This window comes from Heteronotia binoei, chromosome 14, assembly GCF_032191835.1.
Source record: "Heteronotia binoei isolate CCM8104 ecotype False Entrance Well chromosome 14, APGP_CSIRO_Hbin_v1, whole genome shotgun sequence".
Taxonomy (NCBI): Eukaryota; Metazoa; Chordata; class Lepidosauria; order Squamata; family Gekkonidae; genus Heteronotia; species Heteronotia binoei.
Window position 1 is genome coordinate 34325973 of NC_083236.1, and position 24934 is coordinate 34350906.

Sequence of the window (24934 nt, forward strand, 5' to 3'; positions counted from 1 at the left end):
TTTATGTAGGTAGAGTCTGAATCTCCAATGCCCCTTAAGCCCACTCTCTGAGATCCTTTAGTGGAGGCAGCAGGAACGGAAGCTGAGACCTTCCTTCATGTGGTTTTCTCTGTTCATGAATGTAGGTGGGAAAATGAAAAGGTTGTGAACACATGAAGCTGCCTTATGCTCTTCCAGACCACTGGCTCATCAGGCTCTCACAGGGTTGAGATCATTTTAGTAGACGATGCCAAAGGTTGAACCTGGGAATTTGTACAGGCAGAGACACATGCCTTGGCAGTAAGCCATGAAAGAATTATAGAACATATGAAGCTGCCTCATAGCTGAAGCTGCCTCAGTACTCTCTGTTGGATCTCAGGCAAAGACATGTCTTTTAGCGGAGATGCGCTGAATTGTTGAACCTTGGAATTCTGACGAAAGGTAGCAGATGCCACCACGAAAAGTCAACCGTTAGAGATGGGGCCAACAACAAAATGGCTGCCTTAAGAAGGGGCAAATACAGAATATTGGGAGTTTCCAAGCTAAGAATCTGCCTTGATTGAGGACCTTCTGAATAAACACTCCCAAGGGGATGGCTTTCTGGAGGACATCTGAAGGACTCTCTGCTTCAGTGTGGTGGAAGATGGCCAGGAGTTGCCCTATGTGTTGTAGACAAGGCAGTGGACATCAGGAAATGCATTATTGTCAATATGTTGGAGACCATTCGACTAGGGAGATCCAGGTTCACGCAGCCTGAAGCTTATGACACTGGATGATCTTTGGACTGGTTGCTATTTCTTAGCGTAACCTACCTAACAGGGTTGATGTGAGAACAAATTGGGAGGGGAAAGTACATAGTCCATCCCGGGCTCCTTGGAGGAGGGGTGGAATAAAAAGCAGCAACATACTATTAGAGAGTCGGTCTGTGTACAGTGTCAAATCCCCCAGCTCCCTCTATTCTTTCTTAATAAGTCAGCCAAGGGGTTTCTTGTAAAATAACAAAAACCTCTGGCAAGGCAATCCTTTGCAGAGTTACTCCAGTGTAAGCTCATAGAAATCAACTGGCTCAGAGAAGGGTTTCTATATGTAGAATTGCACAGTGACACTCACCAGAAAAACTGCATGCACAAGGTTACTTAAATTAAGCTTATTTTTGAAGATCCGCAGGGGTTGTGAAGTTGCAGTTAATGATATTGAAAAGTAAAATACTGTTTCTAAGCATAACAGAAATGACCTCAGGCATACATTGGAGGGTTTTTTGGTTATGTGGAAAAAATGGAGCTGTTGCAGCAAAACTGTGAATATATTAACAATGATTATTGCAGTGCTTGCAGAAGAATATACAAGAATCAAACACAGCTCAAAGATTAGTGGCTGAGGACTGACGATTCACATTCAAATATAGTTCAAAGACTTAGAAATCTGAATACGGTTGAATGAAGTATCTCCGCTGTTATTAGCTGCTTCCCCTTTACAAGACAGTGAATACATTTATCTTCATTAGGAGATAAAAACTTTTTTGTCTACTTGGTATTTGTATACTGAAGAAGAATCCATTGGAACAGGACAACATCCCGATTTATGTCTTTGTGATTTATTGCTCCTCCATCATTGCAGTCTTTAACTCTTGTTATTGTATATTCTTCTGCAAATACTGCAATAATCATTCTTAATATATTCACAGTGTTTGCTGGGACAATGTATTCCCTCCCCCCCATTTTATCCATGCTGTGGTAGCTTATTCTCTTTTTCTTCTTGTCAGAAAAACGAGTGTGGAATTCAACAAGCATACCTTTTGCAAGCTTGATGCTGCAAACAGCCTGGGTGATCGTCTTTTTTGGAAAACCGATCTGATGTCTAACTGTAGGGTACAACATGATCCAAGACCTTTAGATACCAGAAGGGGAGAGATAATGGCAAAAGGTTTCTCTTAGTGGCAGCGGCTGCTGCTGCTGGTCACCTCATGGATAAACTTTAGTTGCACAGGGAGGAGAGGCAGGAAGTATCTCCAGTACTGTTGATATGTTACCAGTTCTACTCGGCCTTGTTTGAACCGAACCTTTGAAGTGTGGCTAAGCAGCTAGCATGTGCCTTCTTGGGCAACAGCATTTGTAATGAATGTGCAGGAACTGAACAGAAGAACTTTAGTTTGTTAGCAATCATGTGTGATCTACACATTTCAAGCATGCATGCTAAGGAACATTTATTACGTTTTTAAAAGCAAAAATCCTACCCAGAGTTCAGGGCATCATACATGGTGGTCCTCTCCTGCCTCCGTTTTAACTTCATGGCTATCCTCTGAGGTAGGCTAGGATGACAGAGGATGAAAGGGCCAAGGCCACCTGCCAGTTCCAGGACAGATTTGAACCTTCCTGGACTGATACTTTAACTGCCATAACACAACAGCTCTCAAATAAAGCTACTCACTTTTTCTTCTGGAAAAAAAAAATAGCCTTTAAAGGACGGGGTGGGGGAGATCTGACAAGCTGCTTAAAATCCAGACTTTTACACAAAGAATTCTAGTAACTAGCTCAGGGTTTTTGTGGGGTTTTTTTTGCAACCCCGTAAGTAATTAACAGGATTAATTAATACATGAAGCTGCCCTATATACAGGGTTGCCAAACTCCAGGCGGTTGTTGGAGATCTCCCGCTATTCTAACTGATTTCAGGGTGACAGATTAGTTCACTTGGAGAAAATGGCTGCTTCGGAAGGTGGACTTTGGCATTAGACCCCACTGAAATCCCACCCCAAAACCTTCAGCTATTTCCCAACCTGGAGCTGGCAATATAGAGTCAGAGCACTGCTCTGTTGAGGCCAGTCTTGTCTACTCAGACTGGCAGGGCTCCCGAGCGTCTCTGGCTGAGATCTCTTACATTACCTGCTACATGATTGTTTCCACTATAGATCAAACCTGGGACCTTCTATTGGCCCTTCTCAAAACCTTGAGCACCGAGGAGCTGATTTATATATATATTTCTCCTAGTCCTGTCAGAGTCAAAAGACCTAATTTCCATAGGTATAATTTCCCCCTCCCCATAGTGATTGAGGAGAAATGATTTATTTACTTACTCCATTTCTAGTCTGCCTGTCTTGCTGCGAAGGTGGGTCATGCTTTTTTAAAAAGACACAATAAGAACAGTATAATACAATGGACAATGCAGTTGAACTGGATCACAAAACTCCAGAACACTCTATAAACACAGGCATACACTAAAGCCACATTTCCTGCGTTGCCCTGGATAGCCCAGTCAAGCCTGATCTCTCTGGCAAGTATTTGGATGGGAGACTTGCGTGGAACACCAGCAGTTGGGAAGGCAGAGGCAGGCTTCCTCCAATCACCTCCCTGAATATCCTCCAGGCCCCCAGAAAGGGTCAGTCACCATAACTTTCAGGTGCATGAACATACACACGCACAATACAGGAAGAAGGAAGGGCCTTTATACAAGATGTTAAGAGCCCAGAAAATCTTATCAGGCTTCCCAGCAACTAGCTTCTTCCCTTGCTGCCAAGCTTCATACATTGGCTTCACCCTTACTGGAAGCCACATTTCAAGAGTCAGTGGTGAGAACACAGAGTTGCCAGCCTCCAGGTGGGGCCTGGAGATCTCCTGCTTTTACAATTGATCTCGAGCTGACAGAGATCAGCTGCCCTGGAGAAAATGGCAGCTTTGGACTCTATGGTATTGTACCATGCTGAGGCCCCTCCCCAAACCCCACTGCCTCCTGGATCCACCCCCAAAGTTTCCAGGTATTTTCCAACACAGACCTGGTAACCTGAGTAGGGGTGCCAGCCTCCAGGTAGGGCCTGGAGATCTCCCACTTTTACAGCTGATCTTCAGCTGCAAGAGATCAGCTCCCCTGGAAAAAAGGGCAGCTTTGAAGGGTGGACTCTATGGCATTGGACCATATTGAGGCCCCTCCCCTCCCCAAACCCCACCCTCTCCCAGATTCACTCCCAAAGTTTCTAGGATGGTGTTTTCCAACCCAGACCTGGCAACCCTAGAGAACAACCACATAGTGACCAACAAACAAGGCAAGGTGGCTGGATTTGGGCACAAAAGTACAAAACAAAACAGTAGAACAAATACAGGCTGAGTTCAGAAAACACCTGAAGGGATCTCTCCCCCCACCCCTAAGGCTCAGCCTCTTGGGAGGCCTCCCAGGCATTTTGGCAGAGAAAGCCAATCCCTGTGGCCTTCTTCCCCTTGCCGCTCTGGAAGGGGATGGAACCAGGCTAATCGAGGATTAAGCTGGCAAGCAGAGACAGCTGGGAGTTGTTAAAGTAGAAGGACAACCCGAGGCCCTCAAAGAAGGCATGAAGGCAGAAAAGGAGGAGGGGCTACCCAGCCAGAATTTGGGATGCAACCTGAGAGTGCCTGCCTGTTGCTGCCTGCAGCCTGAAGAAACCAGATTTGGGTGGGGGGGTTAGTGAGGGGTGTCTCTCTCTCTCTCTCCATCATCAAGTTCTAGCTCTCCATTTGGATGCTGCGAGAAGAAGAGGTCGTTGCTGGCAGCTACGGCAGCCTCAACATGGGTATGATGTTCTCCTTCTAGGGTAGGGTTGATAACACAGTTTCCCATATGGTTGCCAGCATCCTAGAGAAGAAATCTCTTGTTGCTTTAACAGAAGCTGAGATGTGTGGAATTGGGCAGCTGAAGCATTTTATGGCATGCCGGTAAATAACGTCATTGGGTAAATAACATTCTGTTCTGCTTCTGTTAAAGGGGCAGGATGCCTTTTCTCCAGGCCTATTAACAGTCCTCTGGGTGTACTCACTGTACCATACTATGTTCTTGTTGTTTGGGGATATTTTGTTTTTGTGATGACTGGGCTTGTTTCATGCGGATAGAGGTGAGCCCGTCCCTTGGATATAATGTGTGTGTACTTAAGTTTGGAAGATGTTGTGAACAGTCTTAATTTCTAGTTACAACTTGTGCTGGACCAACCAGGCTTGAGTATCAGATAGTGGCTTGTAGCTGAGTGTGTGACATTGCAAAGGTAGGCAGTATTTAACACCCAGCTAAATCATTTGAAGTTCATGAACTTAGGCTGGAGTAACTCTGCAGAGGATTTCACTGGGGGCTGCTCTATGTGGGAGGGGGAGGGGGCCACAATCAAATCTCCACTTCTGGTTTTCAGCCCGTGATCTCGTATTTGTCGGTAATTTTGTGGTGGTTGAGAATGTATGTATATGAACTTTTCTCCATAATGTGGTAACTTGGAGCAAAACTGTGGGGATTGGGAGGTGAATTTCTCTTTAATGCTTCTAGCCAGGCCTCGGATTCAGCGGGAGCACAGCTCCTGAACCTTTCTGAGAGTTCCACCTCCTCCTTACCACCTTGTCTATCGAATAGTAGGTGCAACTGCATAACAATCCTGGATTAGCTCCACCACCTATTTTTCTACAAAACGACCCCTGCTTCTAGCTCATAAAATAAAAGCACTATGCCTTGGTAAGCACAGAGGGAAGCAAGAACAATCACTGCCTATAAAAATCCTTTATAGTTAGGAAAATGCCTGTTTCATCATGTAGCCTATGTGTGGGATTTGTATACTGCAAGAACACTACAGGCAGGGTTGTTAACAAGAGATGTGCCCGCCTCATAGTATGCCTTTCTGTAATTCTGGGATGCATATGGGTTTCTCCAGTGGCCAAATAGCATGCCCTGTGGAAACTTTCAGGATGGGAAAATATAACCTGTTTATGTGTTAGAACTCCTTCTCTGTGGCTGCTGGGATCCTGATCTCCATTGGGTACCCTGCGTGCCAGAGCTGAGAAAAACCTGAAACTTAGGTCTGTTACCCAGACTCAAGGTGTGTACCCTGTAATGTGTGAATGGTGTCCAGTGACTCGTGAAGGCAATTGGATGTACAGGACAGGCTTTTCACCTATCCTTTAAAACTGCCCCCAAGAATAGTCCCTTTCTTTTCTCTCATACAGTTAATGTCAACTACTTTTATATGAAATAAAAGGTGTATTTGGAGGCCCAGTTTGGCAAGTGGGTTCCTTGTCCTTCTCCTGTGACCACCACCATCCATCACTGAGGACCCTTTTAAAAAATGTTTATTTCTTGAGGAAGAGATGCATTGATGCTCCTAAATTTGTGGAAAGGTGATCTGCTGGAACACTCAGTTTCTGTTTTTCTGTAACAGAAAGATTTAACTTCTTGTGGAAGCAGAGAAACTGAAGGGCAGTTGTCATGACAGCTAATAGTGCTCAACTGCATATCAAGATGTGAACATATATGAACATATAAAGCTGCCTTCTACTGAATCAGACCTTTGGTCCATCAAAGTCAGTACTGTCTTCTCAGACTGGCAGCGGCTCTCCAGGGTCTCAAGCTGAGGTTTTTCACACCTATTTGCCTGGACCCTTTTTTGGAGATGCCGGTGATTGAACCTGGGACCTTCTGCTTCCCAAGCAGATGCTCTACCACTGAGCCACCGTCCCTCCCCATGTGGACAATGCCTGTAGAAGACTGGAACCCCTTATAATTTGGGTCCTGAGGAAAGACCTGGAGAAAGCTCCAGTCAGCAAGTATTCATTGGCCATCACAGAGACTGGTGGTTTAGGAGGTGCTGAGAGGAATCCCAGAGACTGATTACTGGAATTCACAGTTCCGGGTCCAATCACAGTTCAGTTGGAATCTGAAGTATTAGCCAGGATTTAGTTTTTTTAAAGTAACACCTTGTGACTAAATTACAGTTATTTTTAACAATTCTGTGTATTAAGCCCTTGTATTGCCACCAAGATGACCTGTTATAACTGTGTGTTGTCTAATTCTATCACAGTACATGGCATTTAGTCTTTTTGGAGGTTTTATCTCTTACATTGTAACCTTTTGTCTGCAGCTGGGATGTGGGAATGAACAAGGCTTGGGTCTCACCCTAAGGGGGTCTTATGGGTTGGATCTAAATGAAACTGGCAATAAATCCCCCTTTCCCACTGTAGGCCTCTTCTCTTGGTATGCCTCAGAGTCCCCTAGGAGCAGCATTTTGTGAGGAGGCAGCAAAGTTCCATTCTGCCACTAGAAAATGGCTCCACCCCTAGAACAGCAAGTTAGAAAAAAGCAGTGTGCCCCAAGAATCCAGAGAGCCAGTTTGGTGTAGTGGTTAGGAGCGTGGACTCTAATCTAGGTTTGATTCCCCACTCCTCCATATACAGCTGCTTAGGTGACCTTGGGCTAGTTGCAGTTCTCTCAAGAGCAGTTCTCCCAAGAGCTGTTCTGAGTTAGAGCTCTCTCAGCCCGTCCTACCTCACAGGGTGTCTTTTGTAGGGAGAGGAAAGCAAGGAGATTGTAACCTGCTCTGAGATGCAGAGTGAAGGGAAGAGTATAAAACCAACTCTTCTTCTTTTCTTCTTCCTCCTCCTCCCCCCCCCCCACTCCCCAACTCCATCTTGCTTAAGAAATTGTTTGGTCCTTGCCTTCTATTGGTACCGGCCCTCGTTTTTTACAGTAAGATGCTTGAAAGCTGCCACATGGAAAGTAATTGGGTTGCATTCTAGGTCTGTTTTGCAGCTTCAGCATATGACTGCTTGTTTAACATGAATAATAAACCCTAGTGTTTTTGGCCAAGACATGCAGCAGATCTGTGATCGGATTGCTTGATTTTAATTTTTTTTTTTAGTTAAATGCATCCACTGGGGCTGCCAAGATCACACTGATTGGCCCTTTAGTTCCATCTGTCTAGTAGATTTTGTGAAATATCATTCTTCTCCCAGGAAGTTCAGGGTGGCATATTTGGTTCTATTCCCATTTCAGCCTCCCAAAACCGATGTGGGGAGAGAGACTGGCCAGAAGGTCACCCAATGACCTACATTTATCTACTTCATTTGTCACCCACCTTTCTCAGTGAGACTCAGGGCAAACTGCACAATTATCCGAGCAATGGAATAAAGCTTTTGCCGTTCAAAAATGGCTCCTACTGTTCTACAGTTGCCATCTTAAGTTAATAGCAGAACAGGCAGCTGGTTTCAAGAGGAAGAAAAGGAAGAATTATTATTGTAATTGGATTCTTACCCTGCTCTTCACTCAGAGTGACTTACAATCTCCTTTCCTTCCTCTCTCTACAACAGACACCATGTGAGGTGGTGGGGCTGAGAGAGCTCTCAGAGAACTGTTCTTGAAAGAACAGTGACTGACCCAAGGTCACCCAGCTGGCTGCATGTGAAGGAGTGGGAAATGAAGCTTCCAGTTTAGACTCTACTCCTCTTTACCACTACACCAACCTAGCTCTCCAAAAGTCCAGAGGGTTAAGACCTATCTTCCCCTTTCTGCACAGCCTTCAAGCAAATTGAGGCTATGCATGTTTGCAGGCTGTATTTTATAGATGGACCCACACCGGTAATCATGTCTCAGCTGTTTGAGAACTAGGTTTAAATCTCACTGTGTTCTAGTTCTGCTAGGTGAGCTGGATACAAAGCCCAGAGAGAGATTAAGGGTGGAAGTAAGCTTTCTCCATGCATCAGACATCTTATTGTTCTGTTAGGAGTTGGGCAGTGTGCCCCAAGAATCCAGGACAACCTGCTTAGGGTCTGAGCCCTGTGTAGGCTGTGAAAACCCCTTAATGGGTGCACTTACATGGGTTGGAAAAGTGTTTTGGAGCAGAATGAGCAGGCAAGATATGACTGCAAGAACTTTTAGTCGTTGATGACAGCCTCTTCCGTGCCAGCAACAGGAGGAAAAAGCAGCGTGGCTTGGAGCAGAACAACACAAGCCTCCATGTTAATGAATAGCCACAGCAAATTAGCAGCATGTTCATAAGGCTTAGAGAGAGAAGCTTATCTTGAGGTTTCCAATTTGGAACAAAATCTAGTTCAAGAAATCCTGTGCTCCTAGGAGTTCCCTGCCTGGAACTGAATTCCCAGGCATGAAGAGGCCCCAGTTTGGATCTGGACCATGGCACATTGGGAGTGGCTGCTTAAATTTCCCCCATCCCATTTTCTTCATTCTGGGGAGCCACTAATTACCCCGTTGTGGGCTATTGTACTGATAGGCTTGTACTGGGGGAAATGGTGTGGGGAAGTTTGTCCCCTTCCCCACATGCTGTAGCTTCAGTCTAAATTGAGCCAGTTTGCATCTGGGAACGAAGTTCCAAGCGTGAAACTCTGACTATAGCAGAGTGACTGAAGTCTTAGGGCTGCCAACCTCCAGGACAGGCATGGAGATCTCCTGGAATTACAACTGATCTTCAGATGACAGACAGTTCTTCCGGAGAAAACAGCAAAACCTGCCTTTCCAAGGCTGCAACCCCAAATCCCCAGGAATTTCCCAACCCAGAACTGGCACATTTGGCATGAGCACTTTGTATTGTGTGAGCAGACCTTCAGTCTCCACGTTTAAAGTCAGGACCAGCAGGGTTGCCAGCCTCCAGCTGGGGCCTGGAGAGCTCCTGCTTTTACAACTGATCTACAGCTGGCAGAGATCAGCTCTCCTGGAGAAAATGGCTGCTTTGAAGGGTGGACTCTATGCTGAAGCCCCTCCCTTCCCCAAACTCTGCCCTCTCTTGGATCCACCCCCATAGTCTTCAGGTATTTTCCAACCCAGACCTGGCAACCCCAGTACAGGGAATACACTCAGATGCATTTAGGCCTTTGTAAGGATCAAGTCTTACATGTGTGGAGGCTGGAAATGGGGCCAGCAGCTAGAATTGTCAGCCCCCTGGCCTGGGTGGGGTTTTCCCTACTTTTGCATGCTCCTGTCTGGAGAGAAGCTCCACCCACAAATGCCCCCAAATGTGGTGTGATGATGTGACGCCATCATGCTGCTGAGTGTCACATGGTGACACTCTAGTGTTTGGGCAAAGTTGGGTTCAAACCATAGAGTTTGAGCAGAAGCTCCAGGAGAGGCCCCATCACCAGGAGCTCCCCCAGATGTAGCCAATCATTCAAGAGCTTACAAAAAAGCCTTGTAAGCTCTTGGAGGATTGGTTACATCAGGGGTGTGTGGCCTAATATGCATGGAGCTTTTGCTAGAATTCCACCCCAGCCTATCCACCCCCCCTTCCCGGGCAGAAAGGTAAGACCTGGTAACCCTACCAGCAGTTAGTAGTATCTCAAACGTTCTCCCTTCATAATGATGAATACCTTCTTGAGCATTAATGATCACCTGTTGCAAAGCATGCATGGAATAAGTGCTCCATTTTTTTAAAAAATGTGTATGGTTTCAATATGATTAATGGCACCCTTAATACACACCCTTTACTGTCTGCTACATCCTCATCCTTCAAAGGGGCTGTGGCTCAGTGATTAGGCATCTGCTTGGCATGTAGAAGGTCCCGAGTTCACCAGCTAAAATTACAGAATATAGAAGTCTAAACAGATCTGAGATTATAGTTTGTTTCCAACTCATTGGGGGAGTGGAGCCTAGGGACAGTGTCATTTGGGTAGGAGACAGACTTCAGTGGGTATAATGCTATAGAGTTGACCCTCCAAATCAACCATTTTGTCTAGCTAGGGTTGCCAGGTGTGTTGGAAAATACCTGGAGACTTTGGGGGTGGATCTGAGAGAGGATGAGGTTTGGGGAGGAGCCTCAGCTTGGTACAATAGCATAGAGTCCACCCATCAAAACAGTCATTTTCTCCAAGGAAGCTGATCTTTGCCAGCTGGAGAACAGTTGTGAAAGCAGGAGATCTCCAGGCCCCACCTTGAGGCTGGCAACCCCATGCCCAGCAGAATGTGATCACTGTACTCTGATTAGTTGTGATTCTGAGTGATCTCCAGGACCCACCTGGAATCTGGCAACCCTAGGAGTGGGCAGGGTAGGTTAGGGGTGGGGTCCTTTCCCTTGGTCATTTTTTCCTCCCAGTTCACCCCTGCAGGCCTGAATGACAAGGCCTTCTTGGTGGTGGCAATGAATCTCTGACTCATTCCCTTGGGGTTTACTTCTGACTGCATTCATCTTAAGATCTGTTGAGTATTTGGTGATGAAAGTAGGGGTTTTGTCCTGCTGTTTTTAGTTTTGGTATGATGGGTTTTTGTTGGTAGTAGATTTAACTGGTTCTGTTTTATCTTGTGATTTTTAAGTTAGATTGTTTTTATGGAAAACTCTAAACATCTTGGATATCACTGGTTCAGTAAACATTTGGTTCAGTTTCATTCAAATTTCATCGAGCTCCCAGGATCGTCAGCCTGAGTCCCTGCTAGATAAATCTTTGGAATGAAGGTATGTTATAGCCAGGGCTTTTTTTGTAGAAAAAGCCCAGCAGGAACTCATTTACATATTAGGACACACCCCTGATGTCACCATTTAGGGTTGCCAAGTCCAATTCAATAAATATCTGGGGAGGGGGTGGAGCCAAGAGACAATGGGGGTGGAGCCAGGAGCAAGGTTGTGACAAGCATAATTGAAGGGAGCTCTGGCCATCACATTTAAACCTTTTATATGCCTTCCCTCCATTGGAAATAATGAAAAATAGGGGCACCTTCTTTTGGGGCTCATAGAATTGGATCCCTTGGTCCAATCCTTTTGAAACTTGGAGGGTGTTTTGAGGAGAGTCACTGGGCGCTATGCTGAAAAATTGGTGCCTCTACCTCAAAACACAGCCCCCCCCAGAGCCCCAGATACCCACGGATCAATTCTCCACTATACCCTATGGTAATCAGTCTCCATAGGGAGTAACCGAGTGCCCAGAAGACATTTCCCTCCTCACCCTGCTTTCTGATGACCCTGAAGTGGGGTGAGGGCCTCCAAATGGGGGAGTCCCCTGCCCCACCTGGGGATTGGCAACCCCATCACCATTGTTTCACACAGGGCTTTTTTGTAGAAAAAGTCCAGGAGGAACTTGTTTGCATATTAGGCCACACCCCCAACACCAAGGCAGCTTGAACTGTGTTCCTGTGTGTTCCTCCTAAAAAAATTTCCTGGTTATAGCTGTGTAACAAATGAAAACTGTGATATCCACTTAAGTCTTAGCTTGGTGTGGGATCTCCCCCCCACCCCGCCCTCGCAGGAAAAAAAAAAAACCAGTCAGCTTTACAAATTTTCTGCCTACTTTGACCATGGATCAGTGAGGTCAGGGGACTTGCCAAAGGTTATCCAGCCAGTCATTGGCTCAGGGAGGATTATAGAAGAGGTTAAATAGCTTAACGAAGGCAAAAGATATTTCATGAAATGAACTCAAATCAGGGTGACATTTTTGCATACCAAACTTCGCCTGAGTGCAATTATAAATAGCTGACAGATGAAAGCTCTTCTTTTGTGAGGATAGCTGCAAAGATCAGATTTTGCCTTTTGCAAGCTCTTCCGCAGCCAAGCTGCTTGACCATAGTTGGAAGTAACACATCTGGGTCCACTTTTATTATATGTTTAAAAATCATTTATCCAATAGGTTGCAAGCTTGACCAGTCTTCAGCCACTCATTTAGATCAGTTGCAGCAAGGAAGAAATTCAAGGCATAACATGCCTTCTAAGGGCCTTGCTGAACTGATAAATTTGTGAAAGGGTATGAACAATTAAAGAGGGGAAATGAAGTGGGGAGAGAGACGGAGAGCAACATAGTTTTGGGTTTTTGGAGGGGGAATGCTTTCTCTAAAGCAGTAGTTTTGATTCTCTTTTCTGGAAGTCCTGCAATTGATCCCCTGGGATCTGGGCATTGCTGAAGGTGCAGCGTGGTAGACTTGGGACATTTGGATTCAGTTCTCTACTCTGCCATGGAAGTCCACTAGTAGTGCAATCCTTTCTTGGCTCTTAAATAGGGGAGGTTCCAAGGCTGCTGCAGAAATTAGGGTTGCCAGCCTCCAGGTGGAACCTCCTGCTTTTGCAATTGATCTCCAGTTGGCAGAGATCACCTCCCCTGGAGAAAATGTACCATTGTACCATGCTGAGGCCCCTCCCCTTCCCAAGCTCCACCCTCTTCCAGATCCACCCCCAAAGTCTCCAGATATTTTCCAACACTAGGGTTGCCAGGTCTGTATTGGAAAAAACCTGTAAACTTTGAGGGGTGGATCTGAGAGAGGGAAGGGTTTGGGGATGGGAGGGGCCTCAGCATGGTCCAATGCCATAGAGTCCACCCTTCAAAGCAGCCATTTCTCCCAGGGAAGCTGATCTCTGCCAGCTAGAGATCAGTTGTAGAAGCGGGAACTCTTCAGGCCCCACCTGGAGGCTGGAAAACCTATCACTGACCAGGCAACCCTGTTGTAGATACAGCCTTCAGAGAATTGGAGTGCTGCAAAGATGTGACTGATGTTTTTTTCTGGAATGTTCATAGATAGGCAGCAGTTGCTAGGCTACCATGTGATCATCTGGAGCAGGAGATCTTCTACACCTGCTGGCCTTGCCCACCACCACTCCAGTCTCTGGCAGGAGGTATATATATATATATTTTTGTAGAAACTGCCTACAAAATGGTGTGGTGTGATACCACTTCCGAGACAACTCAGAAGCGAGGTCACACATTGCCAGGAATCTCTATGCTGGCAGAGTGTATGGGTTTACCATAGAGTTTCGGGCAATTCCTAGAGAGGTGTGATGCCACTTCCTGTGCTTCAGGTGCCTTGGACCTGGAAAGGATTACTTTTTAGAATAGCAAATTATGATTTTTAAAAAAGCCTCCGGTATGGATTTAGATAATTGTGGGCCAGTTTGCTTAAATCAGTCCCAGATAAACTAGTAGAAACTGCAAGGATCTAAGCCTACTGAGGGAAAATCAGCATTGGTTGCTTGGTGAAGGAAGATCCTACATTACCAAATGTTTGGGAGATTTTAGAGCAGGTTATCAAGCATGTGGTTAAGGGATGGGTTATCTGGTGGACAAGAATGATTAAAGGGCTGGAACACTTTCCCTATGAAGAAAGGTTGAAACGCTTGGGACTCTTTAGCTTGGAGAAACGTCGACTGCAGGGTGACATGATAGAGGTTTACAAGATAATGCATGGGATGGAGAAAGTAGAGAAAGAAGTACTTTTCTCCCTTTCTCACAATACAAGAACTCGTGGGCATTCGATGAAATTGCTGAGCAGACAGGTTAAAACGGATAAAAGGAAGTACTTCTTCGCCCAAAGGGTGATTAACATGTGGAATTCACTGCCACAGGAGGTGGTGGCGGCCACAAGCATAGCCACCTTCAAGAGGGGTTTAGATAAAAATATGGAGCAGAGGTCCATAAGTGGCTATTAGCCACAGTGTGTGTATATATATAATTTTTTTTGCCACTGTGTGACACAGAGTGTTGGACTGGATGGGCCATTGGCCTGATCCAACATGGCTTCTCTTATGTTCTTATGTGGACATTATGTGCTTGGATTTCAAGAAGGCTTTTGACAAGTTACCTTACCATGGGCAAGTTTAGCAGCAATGGGACAAGAGGACAGGTCCCCTTGTGAATGTAGAACTGGTTTAAATGACAAAAGAGCACGAATAAACTGACCATTTGCACAATGGAGGGAAATGAACAGTAATGTCTCAGGTGGGTCAGCACTGGGACTGGTGTTATTTAATTTGTTTATAAACTATCTGGAACTGGAGATGAGCAGTGTGGTGGTTAGGCTTTCAGATGGCAGCAAATTATACAATATGGTGAAAACCAAGGCATACTGGGAAAAACTGCAGGGTCTCTAAATTGGGTGAGGGGGCAACACTGTGGCAAATGAAGTTCAATGCAGGCAAGAGTCAGGCGATGTACACTGGAACAAAAAAAATGCCTAGCTTTAAATGTATCAATGAAAAAACAAGGATGGGGAGAAAGACTAAACAATCTGAAAACACCAGATATCTCCCTTGTATAATGAAAACTATGTAGTAATATTTCCAGCACATAAATAATAAACAAAACACTAGTATTACTTGGAGAGCTACTGGCCCATCAGGAAGTATGTACCACTGAGTCATGAATATTACAGAGGCTGAAAAGCTCCAGAGATAAATATTTTAATAAATATTTTTGAAGCTGATGTAAGATTTAGAGAGCCTCAGAGTAAAGGCTTACGTTATTCATATGTGCATCTCTTGAAAAAGATACTAATCGAAACGGGAAATATAATGATTGAAATTCCGTTGAGAACGTATTTTATGCACAGTTGGAGAATATATATCACCTTCGAGTGTTGTACAAGTCTTTACATATTCCTTGGAAGCCTGGAACTGTAATGGAACTTGGTGGTTTGGTTTATGTTATTCTGGATATTGCATTTATTGGCAACAGTGTGTATATTACAACATTTTGAATTTTTCTCACAAGTAATACTAGTGTTTTGTGTATTTATGTGTTGGAGATATTAGTACATTGTTTTCATTATACAAGGGAAATATCTAGTGTTTTCTGGTAGTTTTCAGGGCTTTTTTTTGAGCAGGAACACACAGGAATGCAGTTCTGGCTGGCTTGGTGTCAGGGGGTGTGGCCTAATATGCAAACGAGTCCCTGTTGGGCTTTTTCTACAAAAAAGGCCTTGGCAGCTTTAAATGTATGTCACACAGCAGGGGACCAGGAAGGGCCTTCTACTGGCTGCCACCACTCTGGTAAGGGTCTGTAGGGCCGGACCTCCCACTAGGCGATTGCCTAGGGTGCCTCCAGTCCAGGGGCACAGAATTGGACTGCCCAGACCAGTGGGGCTTTCTTCCTGCTTTTACACCCTGAGGTGCAAAAGCAGGAAAAGGATCTCCCCTATGGCCCCCCCCCCCCATTCCTCTTGGAGTCTCTGAGAGGCGTGAGCTGGCAGAGCAACCCCTTCTCTGGGTTTAGGCTGCAGTGGTGGCCCAATCTCACCATTTTTCTTATGGGCCCATAGGATAGAATGGACTCCAGGCAAGTAGTTAGCCTAGGGTGCCAAACAGTCTAGGTCTGGCCTTTCTGTATGAGAGGTTCCAAACCACCCCTGTCTTCCTTATTAGCAAAACCTTTTATCTGTGACAGAAGAGACGTGAAGACCCAGGCATATAACAACAAGAAGTTTACTGTAAGTGCTCTAGAACAAGTGGGCAGTGAAACATTTGTGCACAGTGAATATAGATAATAGTAAAGGTTGGCATAAAGAAATAAAAGCCCTGACTCATCTGACTAGACATTCCTTTATTCTAATCCCAATAAGTTTATCCTTGAATGAGGCCTCCTCCCGCTGCAGCTTTTCCAGAGACAACACTCCTCTGTCCGCAGCCTTTCCAGAGAGAACAACCCTGTCTGTAGTTTGGCTTTTTAATGCTTTCCTCCCAGGTCTCACCCCTCTGAGCAAGTTTTCCCTTCAAAACTGCTTTCACCCAATCAGAGGGACAGAAGGGATCCTGTAGGCCCACTAGCAACTCCTACACATAGGCTTCCCAATCCGCAGGTCCCAGTGGGGGATCCCCCGGTTTTACAGGCTTCCCTCCTCCCCCAGCCATCTGGCTGGTGGGGGAAGCCTCGCCCCTACAGCCATCATGCACCTCTATGAACGATTCCCATAGGGAACGATGGAGAATTGATCTGCGGGTATCGGGGGCTCTGGGGGGGCTGTTTTTTGAGGTAGAGACACCAAATTTTCAGTATAGCATCTAGTGCCTCTGCCCAAAATACCTCCCAAGTTTCAAAAGGATTGGACCAGGGGGTCCAATTCTATGAGCCCCAAAATAAGGTCCCCCTATCCTTCATTATTTCCTATGGAAGGAAGGCATTTTAAAAGGTGTGCTGTCTCTTTAAATGTGATTACCAGAACTCCCTTGGAGTTCAATTATGCTTGTCACACCCTTGCTTCTGGCTCCACCCCCAATGTCTACTGGCTCCACCCCAAAGTCTCCTGGCTCCACCCCCAAAGTCCCCAGATATTTCTTGAATTGGAATTGGCAACCCTACCTACACAAGCTTTTCCAAGTCTTCTAGGCCTAAGATCATGACAATGTATGTTGATGGGGTCTGAACTGGCTGTCACCAAGATCAAGTGAGATCCTGGGGTTGCAGAGGAAAGCTCACTAGAAGTGACCACTCAGTGTGCCGCACTGGTGAACAAAACTCCATTAGCCTATACTGTATTGCCTTCCTATAGACTTATGGTGTGGCCTCATTTGGAATACTGTGTAGAGTTCTGATTGCCATACTGTGTGCTCTACTGTGTACAGTTCTAGTCACTAGTTGCAGAGCTGGGGAAAAGTGCGGAAGAGGGCAACTAAAATAAGCATGTGGTCCCTTTCCTATGTGGGAAAAGCTGTTTAGTCTTGTATTCAGAAGATGAATATATGAGCCATAACTGCTTGGTTTTTTGTTTAGTCTTGTATTCAGAACATGAATATAGAAGCTGTAAACAGCTGTAACAGAGTAGTTACGTGATCTCATTGACTAGATGCCAACCTGAGTTGAACAGCTTTTTAAAAGGCGTCTCTGGAACATACAATTGCTGCAGTCTACTAGAGAATTCCAAGTTTGTAAAAAATTTTTATAACACATCCATTTTAGCCGTGTGTAGTGCTTTCTAGATTCTTGGCCAAGTGCTTAAGTGAGTGGGCTCTTATTTGGGAGAACTGGGTTTGATTCCCCATTTTTCCAGATAAACCTGCTGATGTGACCTCCGGTCAGCCACAAGTTCTCTCAAAGCTGTTCTGCTCAAGAACAGTGATGGGAGAGCTCTTTCAGCCCCACCTATCTCACAGGGTGTCTGCTGTGGGGAGGAGAAGGGAATGGAGATTATAAGGTGCTCTGACACTCCTTCAGGTAGTGAAGTGCGAGGTATAAATCCAATGTCCTCCTCCTCCTCCACTAAAAACTCAGACTCCAGAATCGTTTATTTATTTTTAAAGGGTCTGTGGTTTACTGCTAGTGGCAAGAATGGCCACAGCTCTGCAGCTCTGCTGCATGGGAGGCCTGCCTTATTGGGGCATCCACTGAATAGATGTGCCCATTAAGTGGTACCTTGACAAGAACTCTGCAAGACTGGCTAGAAGAGATAAATCTCCATCCATATAATGCAAACTATAGGCTTGTGCAGCCTCTATTTGCCTTGAGGACTGCAGAGGTAAACTTATGATGGTTTAACCCTTCAACCTCTGTTTGGTTTCACAATTCAGAATTAGCTTCCCTGTTCTGCATTTAAAAAAAATGTTATGTTTTCTTTTAAAAATCTAATGGGGAGCCTGACCTGGATAGGCCCGGTAAGCCTGATCTCGGAAGCTAAGCAGGGCAGACTCTGACAAGTACTTGGATGGGAGACCACTAAGGAATACCAGGGCTGGGAAACAGAGGCAGGCATAGCAAACCACCTCTCTGAAATGTCCAGGCTGCACCAGGAATCGCCAGAAGTCAACCATGACTTCCATGTACATGCGTGCACACACCAAAAACATACTAAAAACAACCCCCTGAAAAAGAAAAAAAATATCGGGGGGGGGAACCATGGACATTTGGATTAGTATAGGTGTAAAGGGCTTATCCAATGTACTATCTGGATCCATAAATGGCTAGTTGGCGGTAAATACTGTCTCTGTCTAGCAACTACTCTGAAATGTGCATGCGCTTTCATTAGGACAAGCTTTCTTTTTCCTAATCGCTGCTAATAGGAGAGATGCATCTTCTCACCATGTCTCTAATGAAAGATTAGAGACCATTGTAGAGCCTTTGAAAACCAGACCCAAATTGTATCAAAGCGCACCAGCCGGGGCTGAGACTTTCCCATTGGCTGAGTTCCTTTTACAGCCCAGCGGCTAATTTCTAAAGCGTACAAGCCAATTATGCCCAAATTCTTTTGTGGGCAGCTTAATGATGATGGGGGCCGAAAAGGACACTTTAAATGGTTAGGAACACCTTGAGGCTGCAAAGATATAATTGGGATGACAGACACAATTAGCCATTCATAATTCCTCATAGCAGCTGATTAAAGTCTCTTTATCCTGCTTACTGAGATCAAAAGGTCACATAGCTGGGAAATGCAAAATGAATTAAGATGGTCAGGCTCTTCTCTTGGGGTATCCTTTGATAGAAGGCATTTGCTTTCTTTTTCCTTAGGTAAAACCATTCCTTAGGTAAAACCATAAAAATATCCATAGTAGTCTGTTAGTTCTGGTCTACACAAATGGTATACTAGGATATTGTTAGGGAAACTCTTACAGCTTTGATTGGGCATTTGTTGCCTGAGAAAACTGGCAGTTGAGGGAGATCTTTGACTAATGAACTTGTTGTGGCATAAATTCTCCTGCAATTAACCCGGTGGCCAAGTTCTGCCCTGACACGTCCGTGTTAAAAGTTTGATATTGCTCTTCATTTTTTGTATTCTGCCATCTGGTGTTATCAGTTCAGTTTAAATAGTTTTGATCGCAAGTTTTACATAGGGTGCAAATGAACATTCGTAACAGGATTATCAGTATCCTTGAGGTCCGCCTCCAATTCAGGTATTGACAGAGTGCAAACCTGTCCGTCTGTTATCTGCTGCTAATCTGTGTCCTTGGGTAGAATGGGCCAAGAGGCTCTTGCATGCTAGATCTAGTTTCAACTGGCCATCTTCAAGATCTGAACAAAGTGGATCTGTCTCTTGTTTTGTTTGTTACTCCGAGGAATGATGGGGAATTCATCAGCGTCTCAGACACTGTGAGCACACCTGGGCTCCTGCTTTTGCTCAGCCTGTTTTCAGCATATATAGCACAGCTATTTAACTTTATGCTATTAAACATTTGTATTTTCATTGTGGCTGGCTGGACTTAACACTGAAATGTACATTTAATCCGTCGTACTGTTAAACAAAGTCGTTTTGCATGGGTATAATTTAGTTTTGCTGTCAGCAAGGTATAGTGGATCTGGGAGAATCTCCACTCTGCCACGGAGTGATCTTGGGTGTTATGTGTTTTTAACATAATCTACCTTATGGGGTTGTTGTGAGGGTAAAATGAGAAGTGGAGAATGTTGTAAAACCCTATTGGGGAGAAAAGTGGTATAAACAAATACCTGTTGAGCCCTGTGGTGCAGAATGGTAAGCTGCAGTACTGCAGTCGCTCTGCTCATGACCTGAGTTCGATCCTGGTAGAAGCTGGATTCAGATAGCCGGCTCAAGGTTGACTCAGCCTTCCATCCTTCCGAGGTCGCCCAGCTTGGTGGAGATAAAGTGTAGATGACTAGGGAAGGCAATGGCAAACCACCCCATTAAAAAGTCTGCTGTGAAAACGTCATGATCGATGTCACCCCAGTGTCAGAAATGACTGGTGCTTGCACAGGGGACTACCTTTACCTTTATGCATAGGTATTTGCAATAGAGCCCAGCCATTTCCACTGACAAAAGCAGGGTAGGAGGGAAATAGGAAGCTTCTCCTCCCCCTCCTCCTCCCCTTAGTACTTTTTAAGGTGGATTCCCCCAGTCTACATCTGGCTGAGAGTCTGATTGTGCAATTGTGAGTGGACATGGGTTAAGTGTATTGGGTAGCTTAGCCTTTAGATTTGCACCTCAAGCTACTGACAAAACATTGGTGTGTAGAGATGCCTTTCCCACTTGTGGTGGTACTTCTGGCTCCCTTTGCTGCTCCCTGGAACTGCTTGTGTTTGACTTTTTTGTGTTTGTTTGCCGACGCCTCCCTGCAAAATCTCAAGCAGGGCTGCGACTTCATTTGAAACCTCTCTGGAGCTGGACGTGCTAATTGAATTGAGCAACCACCAGAGGAAACTTGCTTTGAGCCCACCCTGGCTCATTTTAAAATCCTTTTTTAAATTTGTGGTTTTTCTTGGACTTGAGTTGGAGGCTGATCTGCCTTCTGATTTCCCCTCCTTTCTTTTCTTTGACCCCCCACCCCGTGAAGGGTGGAAGGTTGGCCCCCTCCTGTTTATTTTCCCCTCCTTCCAAGGTGGTAAGACTGTCTCTGCAGACTTTGCCATGGAACTGAAGTGATTCTTCCAAGAAGCTGGCTGAGAAACCTATTGGCTGTTAACATCTACTTGAATCTAATTCAGTTCAAGTCCTGTGAAACAAACAGCGTCCTTTCTGTTTCAGACATGGAAGAGCTGGCTAGAGAGAGCATCAGCTTGCTAGCCAAGCCTACCTTGGAGTCAGACGGTCCCAACCTCTCCTCAGCTGGGGCTGTCTTTATTCTGCTGAAGTCGGCTTTAGGAGCAGGACTTCTCAACTTCCCCTGGGCGTTCAATAAGGCTGGAGGAATCCTCCCGGCTGTTCTCGTGGAGCTGGTAAGTGCCAAATAACCCCTTCAATGTCTTGTATGGAGTGACCTGTTGGGATGGATGGAGGGTACCCAGCTCTTGCTCTTGAGAGGTAGCTTGGCATAGTGATTAAGAGTGACAGACTCTAATATGGAGAACGGGGTTTGATTCCCCACTCCTCCACATGCAGCCAGCTGGATGACCTTGGGCCAATCACAATTCACTCAGAATTCTTTCAGCCACACCTACCTCACAGAGTTTCTGTTGTGGGGAGAGGAAGGGAAGGTGATTGTAAACCACAATGAGACTCCTTCAGGTAGTGAAGGGCAGGGTATACAACCAAGTCTTCTCTGCTTATGAAGAAGGAAGTCCCATTGAAAGCCATTTTGTTTGCTTCCTATTTTTAAAGCAAGGCTTAGTTTTTAGAGAAAACTAGGGCTTTTTATGTAGCAGGAACTCCTTTGCATATTAGGCCGCACACCCATGGTGTAGCCAATCCTCCAGGAGCTTACAGTAGGCCCTGTTAGAAGAGCCCTGTAAGCTCCTGAAGGATTGGCTACATCAGGGGTGTGTGGCCTAAGATGCAAAGGAGTTCCCGTTGCAAAAAAAGCCCTGGAGAAAACCATGGGGGGGGGGCGGGGAATGAAATGCTACTTTCTCATATTTCCGTTTACAGTAGGTTCACTGGCAAGGGTGATGCACTCTGCATTTGCTCAGGAGAACTTTGTGGTAGTGAAACAGTTGTAGGTGCTGTGTTGGGGAGCCCTGGCTCAAATAACACCCTAAATTTGAGTGTGGCTTAGGTGAGTAGCTCAAACCTTGAGCGGTAGTGATGGAAAGACCATTTCTATAGGCCTGTTGATTCCCAAGTGGTTATGCCTGACTTTCTAAACCCATCCCTCTGTGAGTTATTTTCCCCTTCTCCACATCAAAGTGGATGGCATTAGAATGTCCTTCCAATTTTCTTTTTCTGTCTTCTGTTGTGCTTCTTTCTGACTTTTCTGTGTTTATTTATATTTACCCAACATTTCTCCTTAATGGGAACCCAAATTGGCTTATGCCATTCCTCCATTTTATCCTCACAGCAACATTGTGAGGTAGGTTAGAACAGGATGTGATGCTATTGGGAAGTTGCCTTTTTTCCTTCTTCCCCCACAGCATCACAGCAATTTCATGCACCTCTCTTTTTGCAGGGTTTCTCAAACCTTCTTTGCTGCAATATTTTTGGGAAAGATCACAATAAAGCTGGAGTAGCTGGTCTGTGGGCAGCAATGTCCAGATGTTCTCAGTCCCACTCACATCAACATCATGCCCCCTGCCCTCATACCTACTGTGGCCATTTCCTCTCATACACACTCCATACCACCAGGGGAATTTTTTGATTTGTAAAAATCAAGTCATTATCAATTTCAAAATGCTGGTGGCTATATATGTTAACAATGTTTTTTTAAAAAAACCCCTTGAACAAGCCCCTCTATGTGGTGAGCTGAGGTAGGGTGGGGAGGAAGGCCTCTCCAGGGACTGAGTCAGGGAAACTGTGGGGAAACCGACCACATAACAGCCCAGTTGCCTCTGTGCTTCCTCTGGAGTCACAGTGGAGAAACCACCAGAAAATGTCTTCATCTGGAAGGCATCCATGAGGGGACAGAAGAACCATGTATTCTGCTCTGAGCTTCTTGAAGATCGGGACAAAAAATGGTTTTAATTTATGGACTCTTGGAATGAAAATGTATTTGCAGTTTATCTTTGTACAGAGGAGGGAGAGAGACAGTAAGCCCATCTGCTGATGAGTCTACAACAGAGATGGCCTTAATTGGCAGCCTTCTGATCAGGCTTATGGTGGCTTTGCAACCCTCCGCTCCTTCAGTTCTTCTTATCATTTCTGTCTTGGAAGGATTTCCTAACAAAGCAGGTTTGTGATAATCATGTGAAGCATGACTCTTGCATGTTGCTGGCATGGCACAGTTAGTGACTCTGTGACATCATACCATGCCAAACAAAAAAGCTTAGTTACAGCTAGGGTTCCCAATCCCCAAGTGGGGCCTGGAGATCTGCAATTACAGTGGATCTCCAAAGGGCAGGGATCATTTCCTCTGGAGAAAATGGTTGCTTCAGAGGGTGGAGTTTATGGCTTTATACCCTTCTTAGGCCTTGCTCTTTCCCAAATTTTGTCCTCCCCAGGATCTACCCCCGTACGCCCAAATCTCTAGGATTTTCCCAGCCAGAAGTTGGCAATCCTAGTTCCAGCTCTGAATTGCTTATGGTCAGAATTTTCAGCATGGTGGATATCAGATGTTAACAAACGAAGAGGGAGGAGAAAGGAAAAGATTATAGTCTGATCATGGTGGTCACTGATAGTGACAAATGCAGCTATGTTTCTTTCTGTGTGAGTCAGCAAAGGAATGGGCTTGTAGGCCTAGGTGTAAATCTTCAGGCTTTGTTCTGCTTGAGTATGAGGGCTAAGCAGGAGAATGTTTCTCTTCTAAGCCTCCAGTTGCCATCTGTTTAACAGTTACTTTGTGGCTCTATCTCATTGGGAAACTACTCAAACATTCTCTGTTTTCCTCTGCCAACTCTGCTGCTGGAAAATTCATTGAGCACCCGAATATTTGTTAGCTGGCTCGATTGAGGGCCAAGTCCTCATGGTTGGGCGAAGGGGTTTCAACCTTTCAATTTCTCATGATATTTTCATGCCTTGAAACAGCTGTGAGGACTGCTGTTTGCTCTGGAAAGGAAAGCGGAAACCCCCTTTTGCCAGAGTCACAGTCAGAATCCTCTATGAGTATATGGGAAGTACAGAATTCCCTTCTCATGTCTAACAAAAAACCTTTGGCAGCACCAAGTACTTTTAATTGTGTGAATTAACCCCCTTAGACATTAAATGGTGGTTTAATTAAAACACATGATGGCTATTGTGATTGTTTGAACGGGGACATCAAACCAGGATCTGAATTTGATTGGTAAACCCTGGTGTCAATGACAGTATTGCGTGATGGATGGTTATTAACCATCTGGTTCAATCCTGGTTCATTTCCCAGTAAAGTTGCCAGGTCCCTCTGGCAACCAACAGGGGGCTTACCTTGCTGGGGAGACCTTGTTTTGTCCAAATGCCAGGACGTCCCCTGGCGATGTGGTGGTGTCACTTCCGGGTCCATGTTAGTGCATTGGGATGCTGACGACTGCCCCCCCCCCCCGGTTTCCTGCCACCAGCAGGGCCTTGATAAACCTCTTCCCCAGCTATGCTCTCCCCAACTACAGAGAAATGAGGTAACTGTTTACATACGGAGCAGGAGAACTTCAATTAAAAGTTGCTGCTTCTCTCCTGCCAAATATGCCTCCTAGTTGCAGCACTTAATTACTTCCGTAATCTAAATGAGACCATTAATTATATTTTGAGTGGATAAAGCAGTTCTTTTGTCTGCATTCTCGGTAAAGCTATTTCCAAACACTTTTCTGTGGTAAGACAGTTTTCCATTATTCCGGCTTCTCCACTTGATAGCACGGTCCTCTGTTTTCTTGCTCTAGGAATAGAGCGTGTGCTTTTTCTCTTGGTAATTTGGACCTACTGGTGCAAAACTTGGATAAAGCCCCTTTCTGATTCTGAGATCAGAAAAGGCATAGCATAATTGCCAAGAGAAATGCTACTGGTGAGCAGAAAATCTGACCCCGGGACTTAAGGCATCACTCATTCTGAATGAGTTTGCAGTCCTTTTGAAGGAACAGATCTGTAGTTTAGAGATGCTCATAGACCCAGACCTGCAGCTGGATAAACAGGTGGTAGTGGTGATTGGGAGTACCTTTTTCCAGCTTTGACTGCTTAGCCATCTGCAGCCTTTCCTGGGCAGAAAAGATCTGGACACTGTAGTGCAAGTCCTGATTGCATCTTGGTTAAATGGCTGCTGTGCATTCTATATAGGGTTGAG

At 45.3% G+C, this 24934-nt stretch overlaps 1 protein-coding gene across 1 annotated transcript in view; it reads left to right on the forward strand.

Annotated features, from left to right (window-relative positions):
- The first annotated feature begins 4182 nt into the window (after window positions 1-4182).
- The window catches only part of SLC38A8 (solute carrier family 38 member 8), a 52958-nt gene continuing 32206 nt past the window's right edge, over window positions 4183-24934 (forward strand). The window contains exons 1-2 of the mRNA XM_060254017.1: window positions 4183-4513; window positions 20848-21038. Coding sequence (XP_060110000.1) covers window positions 4462-4513; window positions 20848-21038 — 243 coding nt within the window. The 5' untranslated portion in view covers window positions 4183-4461. The remainder of the gene's footprint in view (window positions 4514-20847; window positions 21039-24934) is intronic.